Source organism: Meles meles, chromosome 4 (genome assembly GCF_922984935.1).
Source record: "Meles meles chromosome 4, mMelMel3.1 paternal haplotype, whole genome shotgun sequence".
Lineage (NCBI taxonomy): Eukaryota > Metazoa > Chordata > Mammalia > Carnivora > Mustelidae > Meles > Meles meles.
Window position 1 is genome coordinate 138,240,492 of NC_060069.1, and position 23,962 is coordinate 138,264,453.

General features: G+C 41.9%; 1 protein-coding gene and 1 long non-coding RNA gene across 2 annotated transcripts in view; both read left to right on the plus strand.

The window, feature by feature from the left end:
- The window catches only part of LOC123939688, a 92,094-nt gene that overhangs the window by 56,780 nt on the left and 11,352 nt on the right, over window positions 1-23,962 (plus strand). The gene's annotated exons all lie outside the window — the stretch shown is intronic.
- LOC123939687 (60S ribosomal protein L17) lies at window positions 1,327-23,298 on the plus strand. Its single transcript, XM_046001469.1, has 3 exons — window positions 1,327-1,931; window positions 13,301-13,311; window positions 23,288-23,298. Exon 1 carries the CDS (start codon window positions 1,362-1,364, stop codon window positions 1,914-1,916), a length of 555 nt encoding a protein of 184 aa, XP_045857425.1. The 5' UTR covers window positions 1,327-1,361; the 3' UTR covers window positions 1,917-1,931; window positions 13,301-13,311; window positions 23,288-23,298.

The following is a 23,962-nucleotide window of genomic DNA, read 5'->3' on the forward strand; positions in this document are numbered from 1 at the left end:
TTTATGTATTTGAGAAAGAGAGAGAGAGAGCTTGAGTGGGGTGAGGGACAGAGGGAGAAGCAGACTCCTTGCTGAGCAGAGAGCCTGATGCTGGGCTCAGTCCCAGGACTCTGGGATCATGACCTGAGCCGAAGGCAGATGCTTAACTGAGCTGCCCAGGTGCCCAAACTCCCGCTTTTAAATCTAGCTTTTCCATTGCCACACAGTAAGGAAACATAAACAAAAATTTGATAAAACAGACCAAAAATATACAGAAAATTGGAGAGTGATAAAAAGAGAAGGGGAACATTAAAAAATCAGTGTTGAAATGTTCAGAAACCTAATGGTAATATTGATGGTAACAGTTATGAATCTCCTTATGTGCCCAGCCCTAAAACAGATACCTTAACTTTCATCCTGTGTTTAATCCTCATGACAGCTATAGGAGACTGTCAGTATTAACACCTCCATTTTACAGATGAGGATGTAAAGCCGAGAGCATTAAAGTAACTTGCTCAAGCGTTTCCAGTTACGCTGATAAGTGGTAGGACTTGTACATATTTTAAAAAGTAACAACAGAAAAAGCTCAGGCAGTCCAGAGGAGACATTATGGGTAGATGGATGGTCTCACCGGTGCCAAAATATAACATGGGGGTCCTTGGAGCTCGCAGTGTAGCCAAAACCAATGAATGCATAGTCAAGAGTCCAGAACAGGTACCCAGAGCTCCCCTTGGAAGGAGAGAACCAGAGACTGGGATGTAGATTTGACTTTCATAAAGCCTTTTTGTTTTTCTCTATATGAAAATCTTCGTGTGCCCTTTAATAAAAATATTACACTTATGTATACAGCCACATCCTCCAACTGGAAGTGGAGTAGGTAGAAATTCTTTAGAACACCTGATATGCCAGAACATGATAGTTGTAGATTTTATGTTTCTTTCTCCTATGAAGTAGTCTCTAGACAAAAATGGGCGATAGGTTTATTTCTGTTCTTGGGAACTCAAGGTGGGTGTCAAACAGAGATAATCATATTTCATTACAGCCCAGTGTAATTTTAGCAGTTCATTATGTGAGCATGTATTATTGATTATTGTTCCATAGGAATCAATCACAGGTGAAATGTAAGATAGAGTGGTCTCTTGTAAAGAAACTTAAATAAAATTTAATGGGTTACTGCCGAACTTCTAAATGAAGGGTAGAAAAGAATAGTAACGGCAATGCACCACAAGAGGGCGCGCTGGTACTTTTAAATTCAATAACTTGGCCAGGCTCGTGAGTGCAAAGACAGGCGGCAGATTTCAGTTAAAAGCCAGTTGCTCGGAATTCTCCCAGGAGCCACCGGTCTTCCTCTTCCTCTCAGCGGCCTGGGGTGACCTCTGAAAATGGTTCGCTATTCGCTTGACCCGGAAAATCCTACGAAATCATGCAAGTCAAGAGGTTCAAATCTCCGTGTTCACTTTAAGAACACACGAGAAACTGCCCAGGCCATCAAGGGTATGCATATCCGAAAAGCCACCAAGTATCTGAAAGACGTCACTTTGCAGAAGCAGTGTGTGCCATTCCGTCGCTACAATGGTGGAGTTGGTAGGTGTGCCCAGGCCAAACAGTGGGGCTGGACACAAGGTCGGTGGCCCAAGAAGAGTGCTGAATTTTTACTGCACATGCTTAAAAACGCAGAGAGTAATGCTGAACTTAAGGGTTTAGATGTCGATTCTCTGGTCATTGAGCACATTCAGGTGAACAAAGCCCCCAAGATGCGGCGTAGGACTTACAGGGCTCATGGTCGGATTAACCCGTACATGAGCTCTCCCTGCCACATTGAGATGATCCTTACTGAAAAAGAGCAGATTGTTCCTAAACCAGAAGAGGAGGTTGCACAGAAGAAAAAGATATCTCAGAAGAAACTGAAGAAACAAAAACTTATGGCCCGGGAGTAAATTTGCACAGAATAAATGCAAATAAAAATAAAAAAAATAAAAAAAAAAAAAAAAAAGCCAGTTGCTCTTCTACAGTCGTGAATTATCAAATCCCCAAGATTTTTAAAGTGACTTTTGTGGGATTTGAAAATAGTGATGAGGTTTTTAAGGCATGTTGTTTTTTTATTTTCATAGAAAGAAATGAGACTGTTTTCCCCCTAAAAACGTATTTTCCTGGGTTAATATTTTATTAGATATATACTTTGTACCGTTGACAGTTATCGAGACAGCTTGGAGAAATGGAAAAGAAAAGTTGTTTCTTTTTCTTATCAGCAATACAAGTTACAAGTTGGTGAAATGGGTTCATTTTAGTAGATGGAGGAAAGGTTAATTGGAGAGAATTACGACAAATTAATAGAGATTCCCATAGTCTTCTCCATACCCCTTACCCTCACACAAGTAACAAGGTGATTCGTTATGTATTAAAGAGCGGCTTTTATCGACAAGACTGTCTGTCGTTGTTAGGTCCCAATAGTGCCTCTTTAATAACCAGTGAAATCCAAACACGGTACTGAAAAAAAGAGCATGAATGTTGTACCCTGCAGTTATGGATTAGAAATAAAGAAAAACAGGCAAACGACAAAATTCTCATAGCATATGTGGTTTGAGGTGACCCTGGAGGTATAGGTGATGTTTCTCTGTCAGAGGAAACTTATACATATTTTCACTGGAAATGTTCCTTTAGTCCAGGGATTGGCAACCTTTTTCTGTAAAGGGCCAGATAGCAGAGACTTCTGGCTTTGAAGGCTTATGGTCTCTGCCTACTTGGATCTACACGCTTTTGCTACTGTTGTGTGAGAGCAGCCAGAGGCAGGCAAATGAATGCGGCCAGTTGTGTTCCAATAAAAGATTATTTACAAAAATGGGTGCCAGGCTAGATTTGACCCTGGATCACAATTCACTGCCATGCTTTAGTCTAGCTGTGGATCCCTAAACAGAAAAAGGGTGAGGGAGTAGAAGAAATAGCTCTGGAGACCTCAACCTGGGGGTGGGGAAGAACATTTAACTGGAGAGTATAAGGATATAAAAAGCTTCACCTCAGGTCCCAAAGAGATGCTCAACAGAGTCCTTAGCAAGAAGCCAAAATAACAGCTGTCTTAGGAAGAAGCGTATTTTAGAAAATTGGTTGAAACCTGTGCATAGGCCTACGTCTAAAATAAGTAAAGCCCCAAAGGTGCAGTAAATCAAAACTATCTGAGAGATGGGGATTTTGCCCTGAGCATCAGTAGTCCTGGCATGGTGAGCCACCAGGGGGCAAGGAAAGTCTGTAACCCTGCCGGGAACTACGGAGTTTTGCAGCAAGACAATGGTAGGTGATAAATTAGCCCCAAGAATGGACTTTTTGAACATAAGGAAGCACCCCTAAGTCCCACCTCAAGGACATTTTCTAAAGGAATGCTGGGACTTTAAATATGTTGAAAATAATTTCATAGAGCAGATACATTGCCTAAGAGTGACAGGTGCATTATACTTCTATTTCCGAGATGAGCTAAGATTTCCATGAAATCAATTAATTAATTGCCAGGGGGAAAAGCTTAGGAGACTTACATTCTGCCATGGTTCCCAAGTCTGGCAGCAGAAAAATGTCAAGGAGATTTCTTAAAAAACACAGTTTTTCAGGTCTTGTTCCAGACCTATTGGATTCGATTCCCTAGAGCCTGTGGCCCAGGCATTTTGACAGTGCTACCCAGGTGGGTCCTGAGAATGGCCGGGCTAGCGTAAACCCAGGGGCTGGCGTTTGGAAGCTACTAGAACAAAGGACAAACCCCGGGTTTGAAGTCTGGCTACACCAGGTTCAGATTCAGGCTCTGCCTTCTTTTAGTCATTTGACCTTGAGCTAGTGATGTGACATTTCCAAGCTTCATTCACAATATCTGTAACGTGGAGCCTATGTTTACCCCTGGGGGAAGGGTTGAAAATCTGATGTGGCTATCAGGCTTGCAGTATAGACACCTTTGGCTCTTTTACATCCTCTCTCCTTTTCTTCCTGGGAGGAATACAGCTGGATTTGCTCCACTTGCCAGTACACGGGATTTTACTAAAAATGAGGGCATTTTTCAGAAGATATGTAAATTTAGTTTTGTTCCATAGAAGCGTTTCTTCTTGAATTTCCTGAGAACTCTGGGTCCAGGTCCTGCCATCTCTACTCTTAAACAGCAACCGGGGAGGAAGAAGACAAAGAAGGGACATGTCGAGGCCTCAAACATCCCGTCAGGTCCTAGCTTGTGTTGACTTTCTTTGCAACTTGGTTTAAGGCAGTTCCAAACCATTGTTGGTGACTTGGCCTCAGATTCCAAATTCCTGTTGTAGTTGAGCTTTGTTCTTACATGCAGGTGTAGGAGGCTTTTCTTGTCAGAAGTTCAGGCCGTAGGGAATTAGGCCACACCTGCTGCTCCTTTATTTTCTCTCTTCTCTGGTTCATCTGAACAAGGAACATCCCTCCCTTTGAATCTGGAGTGTGGAAAATCACGGACAGTCTACCAATAGCTGTTTGGCAACAAACGTGATACCAAGGAGGGAGTTGGCAACCCCCTTCCTCTGGCCAGGAGCGTGCTTCTTATTTGTAAGCAATTATCCATCTACTCTTTGGGAAGAGGGGTTGTTCCTCCTTCCTGAACACAGGGGACTGAAACAAACTCATCAAAGAGGAAAATGAGTTTGCAGTCCATGTTGTTAAGTCTCTCTCCACAGTGGGAACGTAATTGGGGGACATAAGAGAAGTGGAGTTTGGCAATCATTACCTTACTTTGTTGAAAGAAGAAAGCCAGGAAAAACAAAATTCTGGTAAAAGAAAGAGTTGCTTTTGTTTACAGGCTCGTAGTGACCTCTCCAGCAGTTATGGCTGACAAGTCAGAAAGACAAACTTGGGACGCCTGGGTGGGTTAAAGCCTCTGCCTTCCGCTCAGGTCCCAGGGTCCTGGAATGGAGCCCCACATCGGGCTCTCTGCCCCGCGGGGAGCCTGCTTCCTCCTCTCTCTCTGCCTGCCTCTCTGCCTAATTGTGATTTCTCTCTGTCAAATAAATAAAATATTAAAAAAAAAAGGGAAAGACAAACTTACAGTTCAGGGGTGGGTGGGCTCAGCATTTGAATCAAGTTTCTTTGTAAGTAAAACCTGAGGGTTTAGTTGTGTTCTAATTTAGGGTTGGACATTAGCCAAGGCAGGAGTGAGGAATTCATCACCTGGTTTACTGCTTAATTTTATTGTTGGTTCTACTTGGCAACTTGAAGCAGAGTAAAGGAGGCGGCTATAGTCTTTCAGGGACTCAGGATAGGACAACTGGACAGCATTTGAACGTTAGAGGGTTGTTTTGTTTTAGGACAACCGCTCTAGAAATTGAATGATACTTGGAAGGTCCAAAAGTAAATCTACCCTAAAACTAAGCACATCTCTCAGAATCTCAAGAGAAATATTCTCTTGGATACTCAGGAGAGTTCAATTAGTTCAAATTAGTGAGAGGTAAGAATTTTAAATAAAGCTGAAGTAGTCATGTGAAAAAAATAAAGGGAGACAAAAAGATGAGTAGCTTGCCTTTTTTTTTTTTAGGTTACCAATTTTGAATGCAAAAGGAGTCTCATCTTTAAGATAAACTATTAATAACACGGAGGACATGGGGAGATGGAGAGAAGGGAGTTGAGGGAAATTGGAGGGGGAGACGAACCATGAGAGACTGTGGACTCTGAAAAACAATCTGAGCGTTTTGAAGGGGTAGGGGGTGGGAGGATGGGTGGTGGGTATTATGGAGGGCACGTATTGCATGGAGCACTGGGTGTGGTGCATAAACAATGAATTCTGGTACATTGGAAAGAAATTAAAAAATAAGAAATAATTAAAAAAAGATAAACTATTAATGCTTTTTATTTTTCTAAAATAATGTTTAAAGGGATTACTTTGGGGTGAGAATAATGGCATTACTTTTGGTTCTTGAAATGATTGCTTTGTGCATTTCCAGGCGCTTTTGATATTTGCGATGGAGAAAATGAGCTCAGGCCAGGAGAAAGGCTTTCACACTGTGGTACTTGTTACAGTATTTTTTGCAAGTGGGAGGCGACATTGAGATATCACTGAATGATGGTTCTTCCCACACAATGAAAACTTAGAGTGAAATTAAAAAATAAATAACAAGTTATATGGAAACAAAGAGCTAATTCAGCTAAAACTTCACTTTATAAAACTAGAAACCTTGGCTTTATCTTTTCTTTTGTTCCTTCTGCCCCTAATCTGTACCCAAGGTCCCACTCCCTTCTTCTGCATTTTATTGGCTGCTGCTTTGCAAAATTCTTCAATCTCTTTTCCTCTAAACTAGAAGAGCAGCTTTCTAAATGTGTTCCTGCATTTGCCTCTATTTTTTGGTAATCCATCCTCCTAAAACATAGGCCCAATTATGTCATCCTTCTGCTAAAAACCTTTGACACAACTCTGATGATCCTGGTGAAGACAACTGTCCCTGGAGTTCTCTCTACTTTGGAGTAAAACCTTCAGCAATGGTCCAGTCCCACAGAGAGAGGAGTGTTGGGGCTAAGCAGGTTGTCAGACCCCAACCAAGTAACCTGGAGTTCTTCCAGAAGCTACAGGTCTAGCAGAAAACTGGTTGCTGATGAGGACACTGAGTCAGAAGCTCAGTTGCGTGCAGTGGGTACATGGTGAGGGTGGCGGAAGGCTGCAGCCCCATGGACGTTGAGTGCCCAAGCACGCTAGACAATGGACAGTAACAGCTGGACTAAATTTAGAGCCTGTTTTCCAATAGATATGGAACTGTCTACTTCCTGGCCTATTTGGGAACTCCTGAAGACTGAGCTGACCAGTTTTGGATCTTTGTAAGGCCAGTGAAGCAAGACTGAAAAGGGCTTTCTACATTTTCTATAACCATGTTTCCCAACCCGAGCTCATCATACAAATTTCTCAGGAAGATTCCAGGGATCCATTACAAATGGTCTGAGTCAGATTATCCAGATTATCCAGATGTGACCCCCAGAAATAAGTCTTTTAAACAAGCTGTCCAGGCAATTTTTTTTAAATTAATTAATTTGTTTGTTTTTTAATCCATTTATTTATAGCATAGGGGTAGGGGCAGAGGGAGAGAGAGAATATCAAGCAGACTTTGTGCTGAGCTTGGAGTCCAACTTGGGGCACCATCTCACAACTCTGAGATCGTGACTTGAGCTGAAATGAAGAGTCAGGTGCTTAACTAACAGAGCCACCCAGTTGAGCACAGTGTGTGGAACCAATGAATTCAAGGGGGTGAAAAAAAAAAAAATCAACCTTCCTCACCATGATATTCAAGGCTTTCGACCACAAAATTCCCATCATTCTGTAGCCATTTATCTTTGTGGGTTTTTTTTTTTTTATTTTTCTCTCCCCACCCCCCAGAACTTGATGATCCTACTAACTTCTGCACATTTATTCATATTTTCTTGTTTTTTTTTAATCTTTTGTTTATTTTTTATAAACATATAATGTATTTTTATCCCCAGGGGTACAGGTCTGTGAATCGCCAGGTTTACACACTTCACAGCACTCACCATAGCACATACCCTCCCCAATTTCCATAACCCCACCCCTCTCTCCCAAACCCCCTCCCCCCCGCAACCCTCAGTTTGTTTTGTGAGATTAAGAGTCACTTATGTTTTGTCTCCCTCCATTTATTCATATTTTTGTCTTTGCTGTAATGCTGTTTCTCTTCTCCAGTTGGAAAAAATGCTATATTTACATAGCAAGGAGATCCAACTAACTGATCTTCTGTGAAGCTTCCCCTGATTGTACCAGCAGAATTAATTCCCTCATACTCTGAAAGAACTTTATATAAGTTCTTTTATACAAGAATTTATACTTATCTTTTATAAGTTAAGTTGATCGTTACAAACTCAATATATTGTGAATCACAAAGCAGTACATGGGACCCAGCAATCAGAATCATCTCCGATAATCTGGGATATTTGATTACCACAATTAGTTTCTGGTGTGTCTTCCCTGATAAAAATGAGCTTTTTAAGGTCAGAGAGAGAGTGCCGAATTCCCCAGTGTAACCACTAAAGCTTCTGAGCACCTGGTTCCAACATGTGGGTTTTTTTACTCACAGCACCAAACAATTCTCTGACACCAGCCAGCTGTTCTACAATTTAACTCAATTCTGATACTATCTACTGGGAGATAGCGTCAGATTCCACAGGTTAAAATCTCCACCCCCGGGGCTCCTGGGTAGCTCAGTCGGTTAAGCATCTGACTCCTGATTCCAGCTTAGGTCATGATCTCAGGGTTGTGAGATTGAGCCCTGCATCAGGCTCCACACAGGGCATGGAGCCAGCTTAAGATTCTCTCTCTGGAGTCAATTATCATATGGTTTCACTTATTTGTGGAGCACAAGAAATAACATGGAGGACATGGGGAGATGGAGAGGAGAAGGGAGTTGGGGAAAATTGGAGGGGGAGACAAACCATGAGAGACTTTGGACTCTGAAAAATAATCCGAGGGTTTGAAGGGGTAGGGGTGGGAGGTTGGGCGAGCCTGGTGTTTGGTATTATGGAGGGCGTGTATTGCATGGAGCACTGGGTGTGGTGCATAAACAATGAATTCTGATACACTGAAAAGAAATTAAAAAAATTTAAAAAATCACAAAAACAAACAAACCTCCTTCAACAATAACAACAAAAAGATTCTCTGTTCCTCCGCACCTTAAAAAAAACAACTCCATCCCACAAGACTGCCCTCAGCTTCAGATACCAATCTGTGCCTGTTACCTGTGTTGTTACCCATGCTTCTGTGATCAAGCCACTACACACTGGAGAGTTCCAAGATTCCCTCCTTGGACTTCAGACCCCAGTCACAATTCCAGGTGGTTTGTGCACTTCTGACCAATTGACTAGAAACTAGAGGTTCCCAGAACCCCCGATTGGGCTTGATTTATTTGCTAGAGTGGCTCATAGAACTCAGGAAATCCCAATTTATTACAGAGGAATTAAAGGATAAGAACCAGTAGCCAGATGAGGAGATAACATCAGTCAGGGTAGGTGGGAAAGGGCATGGAGCCTCCAAGCACTCTCCAGGCATACCATTCTTCTTCAAATATCTACATGTGCTTTCCAAATCCCATACTTTTGGGTTTTTATGGAGGCTTAATTACATAGATGATTGATTAAATCAGTAGCCATTGGTGACTGAACTCTCTCTTCAGCCCCTCTCCCCTTCCAGGAGGTCAGGGAAGTGGGACTGAAAGTTCTAGCCCTCAAATCACATGGCACGTTTTTCTGGCAATCAATCCCATCTTTAGGTTTTCAAGGGGCTTTCTAAAAGTCACTCACCAACACAACAAAAGCTGCCTTTATCGCGCTCATCACTTAGGAAATCACAAGAGTTTTAGGAGTTCTGTGCCAGAAACTGGCACAAAGACCAAATATATATTTCTTAATATAAACCACAATATCACACCTACACAACCCTTAATATAGTACAAGGCACATAGAAGGTGCCTAATAAATGTTGAGTCATGGAGTATTTATGTGAACATGGTGCTATTACTGTGAGGGCTTAGATAATTTTAGCACCACTCAGAAACTGGGAGCTCCAGACTCCTCTCAGAAAGGAACGTTTTCTTGTCTTTCTCTTTCTCTGTCATATTTCAGTTAAGACCAGGCATAAAACATGCTAGGACAGTAGCAATATCACACCAGGAGCAATACCACACCAGGAATCCATGATCTGCCAGAAGAGGGACTGGAATGTGCTGTATAGGATATATACAAGGTCTCAGCTCTCATACATTTTAAATTCTAGCAGAGAGACGGACCAAAACCAAGTTAAGCAAATGTATTTTCCCAAAATGATAACTGCTTATCCTAGTAAACAGTGAGGAATATACCAATCAGATGATTCAAATAGTGATAAATGCCGTGAAAAATAATAAAAGTGGTGATGTGTTCAAGAGAGTCTGCTTGTTGAAGATAGTGGGGCAACATGAGGGCTCTTGGAGATGTCTTCTGTGTTGAGAAATGGATACGAGGAAAGAGCCAACCGTGCAAAGAACTGGCAGGAAACCTTTCCAGGAAGAGGAAACCTAGAGTGGCACAACCTAGAGGTACGAATGAACTTGGGTGTTTGAGGAACAGAAAGGGACACATGTGGCTAGAGGCCTGGAATGGGAACCAAACTATAAGCCATGTGGTTTGGGAGGGATGGCAGCTGATGTGGGGCCTTGGAATTTTCATTTTATGTTGTGTGCAATGGAAAGGCATGGGAGAATTTGAGGGAGGGGGTGACATGGTTTCATCATCTCATCTAGAAATCTGAGAAATACTTAAGTGGTATAATTAGCAGAATTAGGTGATTTCAAGATACATTTAAAGAAGAAAGTGGCATGAGGAATTGCAAAGATTCAAAGGTGACTTTCAGGTTTTTGGCTTGGCTAATTGGGTGGCTAAGGGTGATAGAGAGGGAGAAAGCTTTGTATGAAGGCTGATGCGCTATCTTAGACGTGCTGAGTTTGAGGTTCCTATGGGGCACCCAGGTGGAAAGTTTGAGTAAGAAACTGGGTAGGTGTCTGCAGCTTTGGGAAAAGTCTCAATCAGAGGTATAGGTTAGAGACTCATCATCATCATGTAGGTGGTTGTTAAAACCTCAAGAGTGGATGAAATTACACTGGAGCATGCAGCATGAATGGGCTAACAACAGGTCTTTGGGAATAAGAATACTTTAAGAGTGGATGGAGAAAATAGCAACCAAAGACCATGGGAAGCAAAGGACTCATTTTTTTTTTTTTAAAGATTTTATTTATTTATTTGACAGACGAAGATCACAAGTAGGCAGAGAAGCAGGCAGAGATGGAGGCAGAGAGAGAGGAGGATGCAGGCTCCCCGCTGAGCAGAGAGCCCGATGCGGGGCTCGATCCTAGGACCCTGGGATCATGACCTGAGCCGAAGGCAGATGCTTTAACCCACTGAGCCACCCAGGTGCCCCAAGGACTCATTTTTAAAATAAAGCCTTACACATTCATTAAATTTGATAGCCTGGAGGCTTGGGGAGGTGAATGGTAAATGGAAGCACAAGTGACTTCACTCTGTGTTGACTGCTCTTTGAGAAACTTGGCAGAGAATGGAAGGAGACAAATTGTAGAAAGCAGTACAGCATTAGTGGGATTTGGGTGGGGGGGAAGACTTGGTACTATTTATAGGTTAAGAGGAGAAAAGAATAGAAAAGAAGAAATGGAATATTTAAGAGAAGAGGGAAAGTTGGGAGAATGAGCTGAAAGAAAGATGGAGGGATTTGGAAGAGTTAACTTCAAATGAGACGGACACCTCGTTTTCTTAGCATGAAATGAGGTAGTAATGAGGTAAGGTGTGGATTGCATGCAAGGTGGTAGGATTTAAAACAGGGGATTTATGGTGGGTGGTCCCAATTGTATTATTTAATATAGTTAGATAGTAAGAAATTGTTGATCCAAGAGCTTGGCATAGTATAATGGTTTATTTATTTTTTTTAATTGAAGTGAAATTCACACCATATAAAATTAGCTACTTTATTTATTTTTAATGATTTATTTGTTTATTTTAGAGAGAGAGCATGAATGGGAGGGGCAGAGGCAGAAGGAGAGAGAATCTCAAGCAAACCCCCCCGCCCCAGCCTTAGCCCGGTGTGAGGCTCAATCTTACGACCCTGAGATCATGCCCTGAGTGGAAACCGAGAGTCGGATCCTTAAGTGACTGGCCACCCAGGCGCCCCATTATTTATTTATTTTTTAAAGTAGGCTCCACACCCATTGTGCGGCTTGAACTCAACCCTAAGACCAAGAGAGACCAAGAGTTGGATGGTGTACCAACTGAGCCACTGAGGCATCCCTAAAATTAACTATTTTAAAGTGAATAATTCAGTGGCATTTAGTACATTCACAATGTTGAGCAATGACTACCTATGTCTAATTCAATGTCCCTAAAGAAAGTCCTCTATCTACTGAGCAGTTAGTTATTCCACATTTTCCCCTTTCCCCTATCCCCGGCAGTCATTAATTTGCTTTCTGTATATGTGACTAAACAATTCTGCAAATTTCCTATAAATGGAGCCATATAATATGTGAATTTTTGTATCTGGTGTCTTTCACTTAGTGTAGTGGTTTCGAGGTTCACCAGATTATCACATGTACTCTATGCCTTTTTATGGCTGAATTCCTTTTATGTATATAGCCACAATTTGTTTATCCATTCATCTGCTGATGGGCCCTGGGGTTGTTTGACATTTTAATAAATTGTAGTAAAGGACACATAACACTAAATTTACTATCTTAAGCATTTTTAACTGGGTAGTACAATAGTGTTAAGTATATACATATTAACACCTCTCTAGAACTTTTTCATCTTGCAAAACTGAAACTCTACCCGTTGAACAAGTACTCATTCACCCCTTAGCCCCAGCCCTTGGTGATCACATTTTATTTTGATTCTATGAGTTTGACTACTTATACTTCGTATAAGTGGAATCATGTAGTATATATCTTTTTTGTGACTGATTTATTTCATATAGCATGATGTCATCATGGTTCATCCATGTGACAGGATTTCCTTCTTTTTAAAGGCTGACTGATATCACATTGTGTGTGTGTGTGTGTGTGTGTGTTTGTGTGTCTGTTTTCTTTATCCTTTTTTCAATTCTTTGTGTATATAACAAGATGTTGGATTGCTGGGTCATATGATAATTCTATTTCTAGTTTTTTGAGGAACCTCCATATTGTTTTACATAGTAGTTGTACCATTTTACATTCCTATCAACAGGGCACAGAGGTTCTAATTTCTCCACATCTCTACCAACACTTCTTTTCTCCTTCTCTTCCTCCCCTGCTACTCCCCTCCTTTTCCTCCTTGTCCTCTACCTCCTCCTCCTTCTTTTTCTTCCTCCTCCTCCTCTTGAAAGCAGCATCTTAATGGGTATGCATTATTTGTTTGCATTTTATGATAATCATTGATTATTGTTTTCATATGCTTTCTGGCAATTTGTTTATCTTCTTTGAAGAAACATCTATTCAAGTCCTTCACTCATTTTTCAAAGAGGTTATTTGCTTTTTTTGGTTCTTGTTGTAAGAGATGTAGGATGTCAAATATATAGTTTGCAAATGTTTTCTCCCATTCTTTCCTTTGATGTGCAGAAGTTAAGTTTGATGTACTCCTGTTGGTCTGTTTTCAGTTTTGTCTCTCCTTTGGTGTTATATCTGAGAAATCATTGCCCAATCCAAAATCAGGGAGCTTTTCCTCTATGATTCCTTCTTATAGTTTTAAAATTGCAGGTCTTATGTTTAGGTCTTTATCCATTTTTTAGTTGATTTTTGTATATGGTATAAGGCAAGGATCAAAGTTCATTCTTTTGCAGAAAGATATCCAGTTTTCCTAGCACCATTTGTTGCAGAAAAGTATCCTTTCTGTATTTTGTAGACTTGGTATCCTTGTTGAAGATTATTTGACCATGTACATGGGAGTTATTTCTGGGCACTCTGTTCTGTTCATTGGCATATACATCTATCCTTATGCTAGTAGCATACTGCATTGATTACTATAGCTTTGTAATATGTTTTGAAATCAGGAAGTGTGAGGCCTCCAGATTTGTTCTTTTTTCTCAGGAGTGTTTTGGCTATTTGGAGTCCTTTGAGATTCATATGAATTTCAGGATTTCTTTTCTATTTCTGTTAAAAAAAATACCATTGGGATTTTGATAGGGATTACATTAAATCTGTAGATCATTTTGGGTATATGGACATTTTAGTAATGTTAAGTCTTCTGATTTATGAACATGGGTGTCTTCCCATTTATTTGTATCTTCCTTTTTTTTTCTTTTTCTTTTTAAAAAGATTTTATTAGTTTATTTGAGAGAAAGAGAGAGAGAGAGAATGAGCAGGGGAAAGGGCAGAGGGAGAGGGAGAAGCAGACTCCCCACTGAGAGCAGAGTCTGACACAAGACCTGATCCCAGGACCCCAAGATCATGACCTGAGCCAAAGTCAGATGCTTAACTGCCTCAGCCACCCAGATGTCCCTATTGGTGTCTTCTTTATTTCTTTCAGCAATAGTTATGGTCTATGAATCATCATATGGTATGGATTTTTCATATGTTTATTCTTTTTTTTTTTAAAGATTTTATTTATTTTTTTGACAGACAGAGATCACAAATAGGCAGAGAGGCAGGCAGAGATAGAGGAGGAAGCAGGATCCCTGGTGAGCAGAAAGCCCGATGCAGGGCTCGATCCCAGGACTCTGAGATCATGACCTGAGCTGAAGGCAGAGGCCTTAACCCACTGAGCCACCCAGGCACCCCTCATATGTTTATTCTTATTTTGTTATTTTTGATGTTTTGTGAAGGGAATTGTTTTCTTAATTTCCTTTTTAGAGTGTTCATTGTTAGTGCATAGAAATATAACTGATTTTTGCATGTTGATTTTGTATTGTGCAATTTTGCTGAGTTCATTTATTAGTTCTAACTTTTTTTTTTGGTGGAATCTTTAAAGTTTTACATATAAGATCATAATCATTTGTGAACAGAGATAATAATTCTTCCTTTCCAAATTAGATGACTTTTATTTCATTTTCTTGCCTCCTTTCTGTGTCTAGGACTTCGAGTACTGTGTTGAATAAAAGTGGTGAGAGTGGGTATCCATTTCTTGTTCCTGATCTTAGAGGACAAACTTGCAGTTTGTCTTCTTGAATATGGTGTTAGCTATGCGTTTTTCATATAGGCCTTTATTATTTTGAGGTAATTCCTTCTATTCCTAGTTTGCTGAGTGTTTTTATCATGAAAGTATTGAATTTTGTCAAATGCCTTTTATGTGGCAATTGAGATGATTATGTGATTTTATCCTTTGTTATGTTAATGTGGTGGATTCACTGATTTTCAAAGTTGAATCATCCTTGTAGGCCGGGGATAAATCTGACTTGGTCATGGTGTATAGTTCTTTTAATGCACTATTGAATTTGGTTTATTCGACTTTTGTTGAAGATTCTGAGGATTTCTCTCTCTATATATGTATATTTAAAATGTCTTTTTTAGATTAAGTTTTTAATTTTAATTCCAGTGTAGTTAACAGTGTTATATTAGCTTCAGATATACAATGAAGTGATTCAACAATCCTATACGTTATTCAGCGCTCATCACGATAAGTGTACCTTTTATTTTTTTTTTAAGATTTTATTTATTTATTTGACAGAGAGAGACAGCATGTGAGAGAAAGCACAAACGGGGTGATGCAGGCAGAGGGAGGAGCAGGCTCTCCGCTGAACAAGAAGCCCAATGTGGGGCTTGATCCCAGGTCCCTGGGATCATGACCTGAGCCGAAGCCCAATGCTTAATGGACTGAGACACCCAGGTGCCCAATAAGTGTACTTTTTAATCCCTCTCACCTATTTTGCCCATTCCCCACAACCCACCTCCCTCTGGTAGCCAGAAGATTTATATTTTTGGAGACCCAGGATGGAAGAATAGATAACAAGAGCAAGACAAGAACTAGATGGGAGAAAGACAGAGACTCTATTCCTCTAGTTAAAAGTGGATGATGGCAGGTTTTGAAGAAGGGGCTGGAGTATTAGGAAAATAATTAGTCAGAAACGAGGAGAGTAAGGTGGAATATATAGTAGGAAAATACATGATACTAAGTCCAGAGCTTGTTTAGTAGCAAAAGAACTTTGGCCAGTGGACTATGGGATATAGCTTTTCTTACTGGGTCACTAGGACCTGTCCTAGCAGTTTGAGTTAATTCCGAGTCATTATCAAAAGGAAGGCTATGAGTAAGTTATCACCTTATTATTATTATTATTATTATTATTATTTTATTTATTTGAGAGAGAGAGACAGTGAGAGAGATTGAGAGGGAAGAAGGTCAGAGGGAGAAGCAGAATCCCCATGGAGCTGGGAGCCCAATGTGAGCCCAATCCGGGACTCCAGTATCATGACCTGACTCGAAGGCAGTTGCTTAACCAACTGAGCTACCCAGGTGCCCCAGCTTTTTCTAACTATGGAATAGGAACTGACAAAATCTGGTCCTGGGAGATAATCCTTAGAGGCCTTGGCTACAGGGCGCAGGAGAGCCAGGGGCTAGGGAAGCCAGATGGGGTTCAGCATTAGCTTCAAAGCCTCATTGTATTCCTCTTCAATCACTTCTTCCTCTTCTGTCTCCCTTCCTTTTATCCTCCTCCTCCTCTTCATCCTCCTTTCCCCTTACCCCTCCTCCTCTTCTTCCTCCATTTCCCTCCCACCCATCCAATTCTCTCCCTCTCCCTCTGCTGGTTTCGTTTCTCTTAAATCTTCACGGACACTGTGTACAGGAAATGACTGAGGAGTATCTAAGACTATTTGTCTTTTCTATATTTTTGTTATCTTTTTACTCTTCACTCCCTACAGCTTCACATCCCTTCCCTGATCCAGATCAGTCGAGCTTAACAGCTGCATCCAGGCAGAGTTTTCAATGGCAGAACCACTGCTCCTGGCTAAAAAAAGATTTCCGGTCACTTGATCTTCTCCCAAGAAAAGGTCTACATTATCCTAAAGGCTGGGATCCATACTCTCACTGAGCAAGAGTGAGCCTGCTTGAGGTGCTCTCTCCCTTCTCCCTCCCTCTCCAGATCTTACAAGATAAGGAAGGAGACTGGCTACAGAACCTCAGGCACCTCTAAAGAGGCCATGAAAGAAGGTCGTAAGTATAGCCCAGTTGCCACGGTTGGCTTCCAACACCCCCCATTCACAGTGTTCCTTGGTCTTGATGAAACTGGACTCTTCTTATCAGAGCAGAGATCAGAGTCTTAAATTACTCATTTCTCTCTTCTGTCCACTCCCATCCGCCTGACATTTGCGCTTTAGTGAGTCTGCAGGAGCCAACTCATACCCAACATGGATTCAGTAGCAAGTGCTGAGGTAGGAAGACTAGCTCCAGCCTCCCCAGCTGGGGAAGGAGGAGGGCAAGGGCGCTGCTGCTGTGTTGTACGCTTGCCAAATACAGCAAGACTGATCAGCATCAGTCTGTTCCCCGATGTGTGGGCAACTTTGGCAGTGGCATGTAAATTGAACATTTACTCACGCTTTTGTACTTTCTTTTATTTTAGTTTTGGTGGTTGTTACTGTTGGGGAAGGGGAAAAATAAGATTTTGGTTCATGACTAGGTCTGCAGAGAGGATCCATGTAACACAAAAGTTTATTTAAGCAGCTGGCAGTAAGGGGAGCCCAGGAGAGAGGTAAGACTTCAGTGGGAGAAAGAGGCCTGGCTAGAGATCCCTTAACCATTTCTCTCTGACCACCTGTAGTTCTCTACTGCACAAATCCGTTTCTGTGTATTGTCTAGAGGCTTTTAGTTTGATTTGGGTTAGAGTTGTGGAAATATTTACTTCTGATTGTAAGGCAGGTGTATAGTGGTAGGACCAGGGGGATTTGGTCTGTATGTTTGATTTGATTTGGTCTGTATGTTCCAGGAATTCCAAGAGAGAGTTCGAGATAGAGTTTCATTCAGGAATCATTTATCAGATAGTGTTGGGTCCGTGGTCAAAGGAGCGAGACTGATACAAAGCAAAGGTCAAGAAAAGCTTTATTTCTGGGGCGCCTGGGTGGCTCAGTCGGTTAAAGCCTCTGCCTTCGGCTCAGGTCATGATCCCAGAGTTCTGGGATCGAGCCCCGCGTCGGGCTCTCTGCTCCGCGGGGAGCCTGCTTCCTCCTCTCTCTCTGTCTGCCTCTCTGCGTAGTTGTGATTTCTCTCTGTCAAATAAATAAAATAAAGAAAAAAAAAAGAAGATTTAAAAAAAAAAGAAAGAAAAGCTTTATTTCGCGCCAAGCATCAAGAATCAAACTTACTGGCCAGGGCCATCTCTTGCAAAGAGGCGACCTCTCTCTGCCTTACAGACTAGCTTTTAAGGGCAAAGGCCATGTGGTTGGGTCTGGCCACGCACAGGTGACCAATGAGATTGTAATACAGAGAAAGCTGCACAGTCCTGCTAGGTCACACATAAGTGACCAATTGAATTACAATTCACCCCATAGTAGATATTTGAACTAGCCTATCACCTTGGTCAGAATTGGCACCCAAAGGGCACCCAAAGGGCGGGGCCCATACTCCTTGGTAGCTAGGGAGACAGTATGCACCCCCCCCATTGGATGTCTCCACCTGGCCTGAACCACCCTTGTATTTGGGCTTTGTTACCTGGGACTGGTTTCTGGGACTTGTTTTTAAGTAATCTCCCTGGGAGGGGGGAGGGTCAGGATGGAGCTGCTCTGGCTAAATAGGCCCTTACAATAGAATCACATTTGGTGAGTTTGGCTGTATTAGGTAGACCAACTTGAAATCCTTCAGCACCCCTCATGAATTATATTTATAAAGCTACGCTTCCAAGCCCTGGTGACTGAACTAGATGTGAACTCTTGAAGCATGTGTCATTTGAAATTGTCTGTATGTGAAATGTTGCTGGTTGATCTTTAGTGGCTCATATTAATTCATAGCCCTGCTCAAAGCCATACTCTCTTTAGGACCAGCCTAGGATAATATCTCCTGGCCAGCTCTTAAGGAGGCGTGGACTACCCGTCATGCACAGAAACTACAGAAGCCCAGGCAAGATGAATAAAGAGTTCTTCATTCCCAGATAATCCACATTCCCAACTAGTTGGGACTCAAACACAATTATATTGGAGGCTGCGCTGGATACAGAACAGCAGGATTAATGAACTTGTTGGAACAGTTTGATCTCTGATACCTGTGAAGTCGACTGGCCCATGAGAAAAAAAGGATGACCCTTAGAATCTTGGAGGGAATCGATGATGATTACATCCTAGGAAAGGCCCAGAAAGGTTATCTCCTAGTCCTTCTTAAAAAGTAATGACTAAATTAGAGGAAATCTCCAAAAGACTTCTGGGCAGCTACTGTAGTCCAGTCATTAGATAACACATGAGATAATGAATCTAGTTATTAGATAACACACCAGTCTCAAACAGAAGAAAAGCATTTTCTGAGCCTTGAAGCAGAAGTTGGAGCACTCCTGCAGAACAACTTTCTTGATGCTCTTTCCCTCATCTTGTTTTCTTTCCTAAGATCTCCTTTTCTTTTCTATCTTTCTTGTCTCAATCCTTGGATTGCCAAAAGGGTACATGGGATCTCAAAGACCATTCTTTACAACAAAGGTGGATACCATATTTCCTAGGGCAATGTGGTTAAAAGGGATATAATTTAAGGTGTTTATCTTAAAAAAAGTAGGTTCTGGCTAAGAGTCTTCATTAGGGTAATTGCTCAGTTTCAGCTCTAAATTTCAAACCACTGGCAAAGAAATATTTCTTCTTGGATATTAGGAATGCATTCCTGTATTAGTTTCCTAAGGCCACCATAACAAAATACCACAAACTGGGAGGGTTACGGCAAGAGAAATGTATTCCCTCACAGTTCTGGAGGCCAGAAATCTGAAATCAAGGTGTCAGCAGGGTTGGTTCCTTCTGGAAGCACTGACGGAGGATCTCTTCCTTGTCCCTCTTTTCCAGGGCTTGGTGGTTGCCTGAAATCAGCATGCACAGCTTGTAGAAGTATCTCTTCAATTTTTGCCTCCATCTTTGAGTGGCTGTCTTTCCCCACGTGTGTCTGCATGTCTCTAAATCTCTCTCTCTTTATAAGGACACCAGTCATTACATTAGATTTAAGGTCTACCCTAATCCCGCATGACCTCATTTTGAGGTTTACGAAGACCCTATTTCCAAATAAGGTCACATTCAGAGGTACTGGGGCTTAGGACTATAGCATATCTTTTTGGAGGACACAGTTCAGCTCCTAGCGATTCCAAAGCCTAACTCATGATCGTCTCCCTAAAACTATGCCTCACACTTTCTTTTCAGTTCAGTCTTTCATTTATTCAACAAATATTGGGGATCTGTTTGCATAATTGTTGCTGCTGTGAATAGGATAGTAAAAATCAGCAAACACCATGAAAATAACTTGTGTATGTCTGAAAGCATCCTATATTTTATCACTCTCCCTCTCCAAATCCAAACCATCATTGCATCTTTTCTTTTAAGAAAAAAAAATTTTTTTTTAAAGATTTTATTTATTTATTTGAGAGAGAATGAGTGAGAGAGAGCACGAGAGAGGAGAAGGTCAGAGGGAGAAGCAGACTCCCCAAGGAGCTGGGAGCCCGATGCGGGACTCGATCCTGGAAGTCCGGGATCATGACCTGAGCTGAAGGCAGTCACTCAACCAACTGAGCCACGCAGGCACCCCCATCATTGTGTTTTGTTATTTCCTGACAATTTTTTAGATTTATTCACTTCTTTCCAACTCCACCTCAATGTCCAGGGCTTAAACTTTCACGTTCTCCTGCCTGGTCTGTTGTAATAGTCTAATTGCAAATCACATTTAATTCAGCTCCTGTCTAATAAGTTTCTACATTGTAGCTCGATTCCCTCCTACTTCCCCCTAACACATCCACACTTCTTAACTTCCCAGTACTTTCAGTTTAAAGCCAAACTCCTCAATGTGGCAGTGAAGCTCTGCGTATTTGTTTTCTGTTTGCCTGTCCCCTCTTGGCTCATACCGCGCCTCACCTCTCACTTTCTTAGACGTAGCCACACCAGTCTTCTTTTCATCTCCCAAATGCTACAATTTATACAGTTCACCTGGGAATCTTGTTAAAATGCAGAATGAAGTAGATTAAGAAGATCTGGGATGGAGCCTGAAATTTCTCCATTTCCATTCAGCTTCTGTGTGATACGGATACCGCTGGTCCCGGACTCTGCTTCGAATCCAAAGGTCGGCCAGTCCCCATGTTCCTCCCTTTGCATATGCTTGGCACAAATTGTTTCCAGTTTTCTTCAATACTATGTCCTCCTCTATTCACTGAAACACGTTGTTCAGCTCTCAATACCTTATCGCTTCTTAGGGAATTCTCTGAACTCCGTAACGAAGCACATCCTCCTTAACCTCACCATGAAATCTCATGAACCATTTAACTCTCACTCTCCTTCTTAGCACTTAGCACAGTCAAGTTCTATGTTTTTTCTGGACAGTTTTGGTTTTTTTAATAAAATATTCATTTCTTCCACTAAACTCTAGTCTCCATGATGGAGAGTTTGTGTCTGTTTCTGATTACTATTGGATCCCTGGATCCCAACATATACTGTTGGCTTTTAGAATAGACATTCATTCCCTATTTGTTGAATGAATGACTGAGTGGTACCCAAGACCCTAACAGTCCTTCCCTTCACTAGGAGGGTAAAGGAGTGATTTGATTACGCTGCTTCCGATGGATATTTCAATCCTTGAATATTTAAATCCTCGGAAGAAAATGGCTCTGTCTCTCTCCCTTGGTTGCGGCTTCTATTTTAGACTGCGTCTGGTGATGTCAACAACCTTTGTACACCACGTGTGTTTCTGGCTCGCGGCTCTTCAGTTCAGATGGTGACCTGGGGTTAATAAGCTCGTGTCTTTTCAAGCAACAGATTCTTTCTGATTGCTTCAAATAATAGGGGCTGATTGTGAGGACGTGTGTGCAAATGAGGAAGATGGAGATGCAGCGGGAGGAGCAGCGCATTCAGCTCCATGCTGCTGTCTGGGGTGGAACGCAGCTCTGCAGGCACCGTGCCCATGGTGCAAGGTGATTGCTCTCTAGTGGACGGGCCGCCACTGGGACTGCTCAGGGACTCTTCCGGTCTCGTATCACGTGGACTGTCTTTCCGTCTCTGATCTTGCCAGCACTTGGTTACCTTTCGTTACCATCTGCTTACTCATAGTTGCCACTGCTTCTCAGTCCCTGCGTCTAGGGTCACTGCCTCTGTATTCTTAGCATTTACCCTCCCATGTGGGCAGCTCCGTCTACCTTGCATTCAGATTCACCCAGAGAGCATTTGATGCCTGTGCTTAGTTACTATGATCTTCTTCTGATTCTCATGCCACAACAAGCCTAAGCCCCTGACAGGCTTATACAGGCTTTTCTGCTCATTTTCCTGCTTATACCAAGTTTCGTGCTCATGCTGCCTTGCGAGTTCGAACAGCACCGTGTGCTCACAGGCACTGATGCCCTGGGGGTGGTCCTTACTGGTCCCCAAGAGCTTATTGTGAAATATTTAGGAATTCGATGAGCCCAGTTGTTAAACATCAATAGTGTGAAACCAGCCAGACTATTTCAGGGGTTTCAGTAAGGCATATCTATCAGAGCTCTCCCCATCCTCCCAGCTGCCCCTTCCAACAGAGCCAGTTTTCCAGCACAATGCTGAATGGAATAGAGAGCAAGGCTCACCCCAGGAAGCATGCAGAGCCACTTCCCTTGGTTATCTGGTTGCCATTCTGAGGTTTCCCTGATGGGAGCAAGTGTAACTAAGTGTAACTAATGAGTGCCCCACTTGGCTAATTCAGTCTCACCTGGACCCCCCCAGGGCTTCCAAAGTAAACACACTTCTTCCATCATTGTTGCCATTCCAGGTGCTGTTAGATTTTTGATTGAGTTTCCTGGGAAACGAGCTCTGACATAGAGCTTCATTATGCAAAGACTTATTGGGGAGTGCACTTGAGTTCAAGTCTTACAGGGAGGAAAGGAGGTCAGATTGCACAGAGGAAGGCTTGAACTGCAATGGAGTTGTCAAAAAGACATTAGCCAATCCCAAGAGAAGGACTAGTCATTAAATGGGGACTGGCCATTGGACCGGGTGGTTCTTTTTGGAGTAGTGTGATTGCCGGGGAGGAACTTAGCTGAGAACCATCCACCGGCTGCCAACACTCCCCGGGCACGGGGAAATGAGTGCCTCAGTCTTCAAGGGTGATCTAGGTGGCTCTCTCACCTCTACTAAGGATTCTAAAGTGAGTACTGCTTTGAGCCACCTGGGTTTGGATTGCTCGGTTACACAGCAGCAAATCACAGGATCATCATGTATCTGGGGTACTCAGCCTCTGACCAGGACAGTGATATTGTTTCATAGCTGTTTCATAAATGGTACAATGAAATGTTCCAAAAAGTATTAATTTAAATACATTCTTCAAACTTCATTAGGGAATTGAGAGTCTAATACCTCTTTCTGTGACCTGTCTAGACATGTACAGGGATGTATGTTTAGGGTTCAAGGCTTTTCTAGTAGACGTGGAGAATGCCACATCTTTCTCTGTTTTCTCCTCCCACTTCTTTTTTGTTTTCCATTTTATATTATGGTCCTTTTGATGACACCTATAACCTTGTAAAAAGGAATATGAAGAGGTTAGTAAATAGAGTTGAGAGTGGTGGTGTTTGGGGTCACTTTTCCTCCTTCAGAATGGAGTGGACCATATGCCATTTATCACTTGGGGGATATGTCATATGTCTCTTCACAAGGACAGAGAACTTCAGAAGTTTGACCTTGCTAAGAAGATGCTATTATCTGGTCTTCTACCACAGAGGAGAAACTGGCTTTTCACAGAAAAATTTCAGCTCTTTCTAAATGGAGAGTGAATAGAATCTTCACTGTACTACAATGAAAATGCAGACTTCATGGAGGAAAAATGATTCTGAAATTACACCTAAATTGAATCAGACAGTGCACAAAGAGAACCTAACTTCTGCAAATTGAGGTTTTGTTCCTTGCTATTGTAAATCTAATGTGGTCAAGAAAACTCAGACACATCAAGAAGCTTCCTGGGAATTCTTTGTAATCTGATTCATAATTTTGCATCCCTGCTGTTCTCTGGTGTGTTTTTGGATATATATAGAGCAGACTGATGAACAGACCAGGGGAAGAGTATAGAAACATTAATGAAGAAATGTTAACTAGTTCACAAGACTAACTCAACCACAATCTCTTCTGTGCATTGGAATTACAGGCCTGAAGAGGGATTCAATCCCTGCCTCCCCATGAGGCAACGGAGGCCCAGAGGATTTAAATAACTTGTCGAATAACCCATTGCCAATTGTTCGCAAGATGGTATTAGAAAACCAGCCATTGTTGTGTTGTGACTACATTAACTCCTTTTAGAAACGTATTCTTCCCCAAGAGCTGAATAAGAGAGAGGTAGTTTGGGCCTCGTGGAACTTATTCAAGGCAATCTGGTGAGACTGAATTAAAAAAACAGTACC

Excerpts from the sequence above, each read along its gene's own strand:
- LOC123939687 (XM_046001469.1), top strand. The coding sequence starts at position 1,362 with ATGGTTCGCTATTCGCTTGACCCGGAAAATCCTACGAAATCATGCAAG.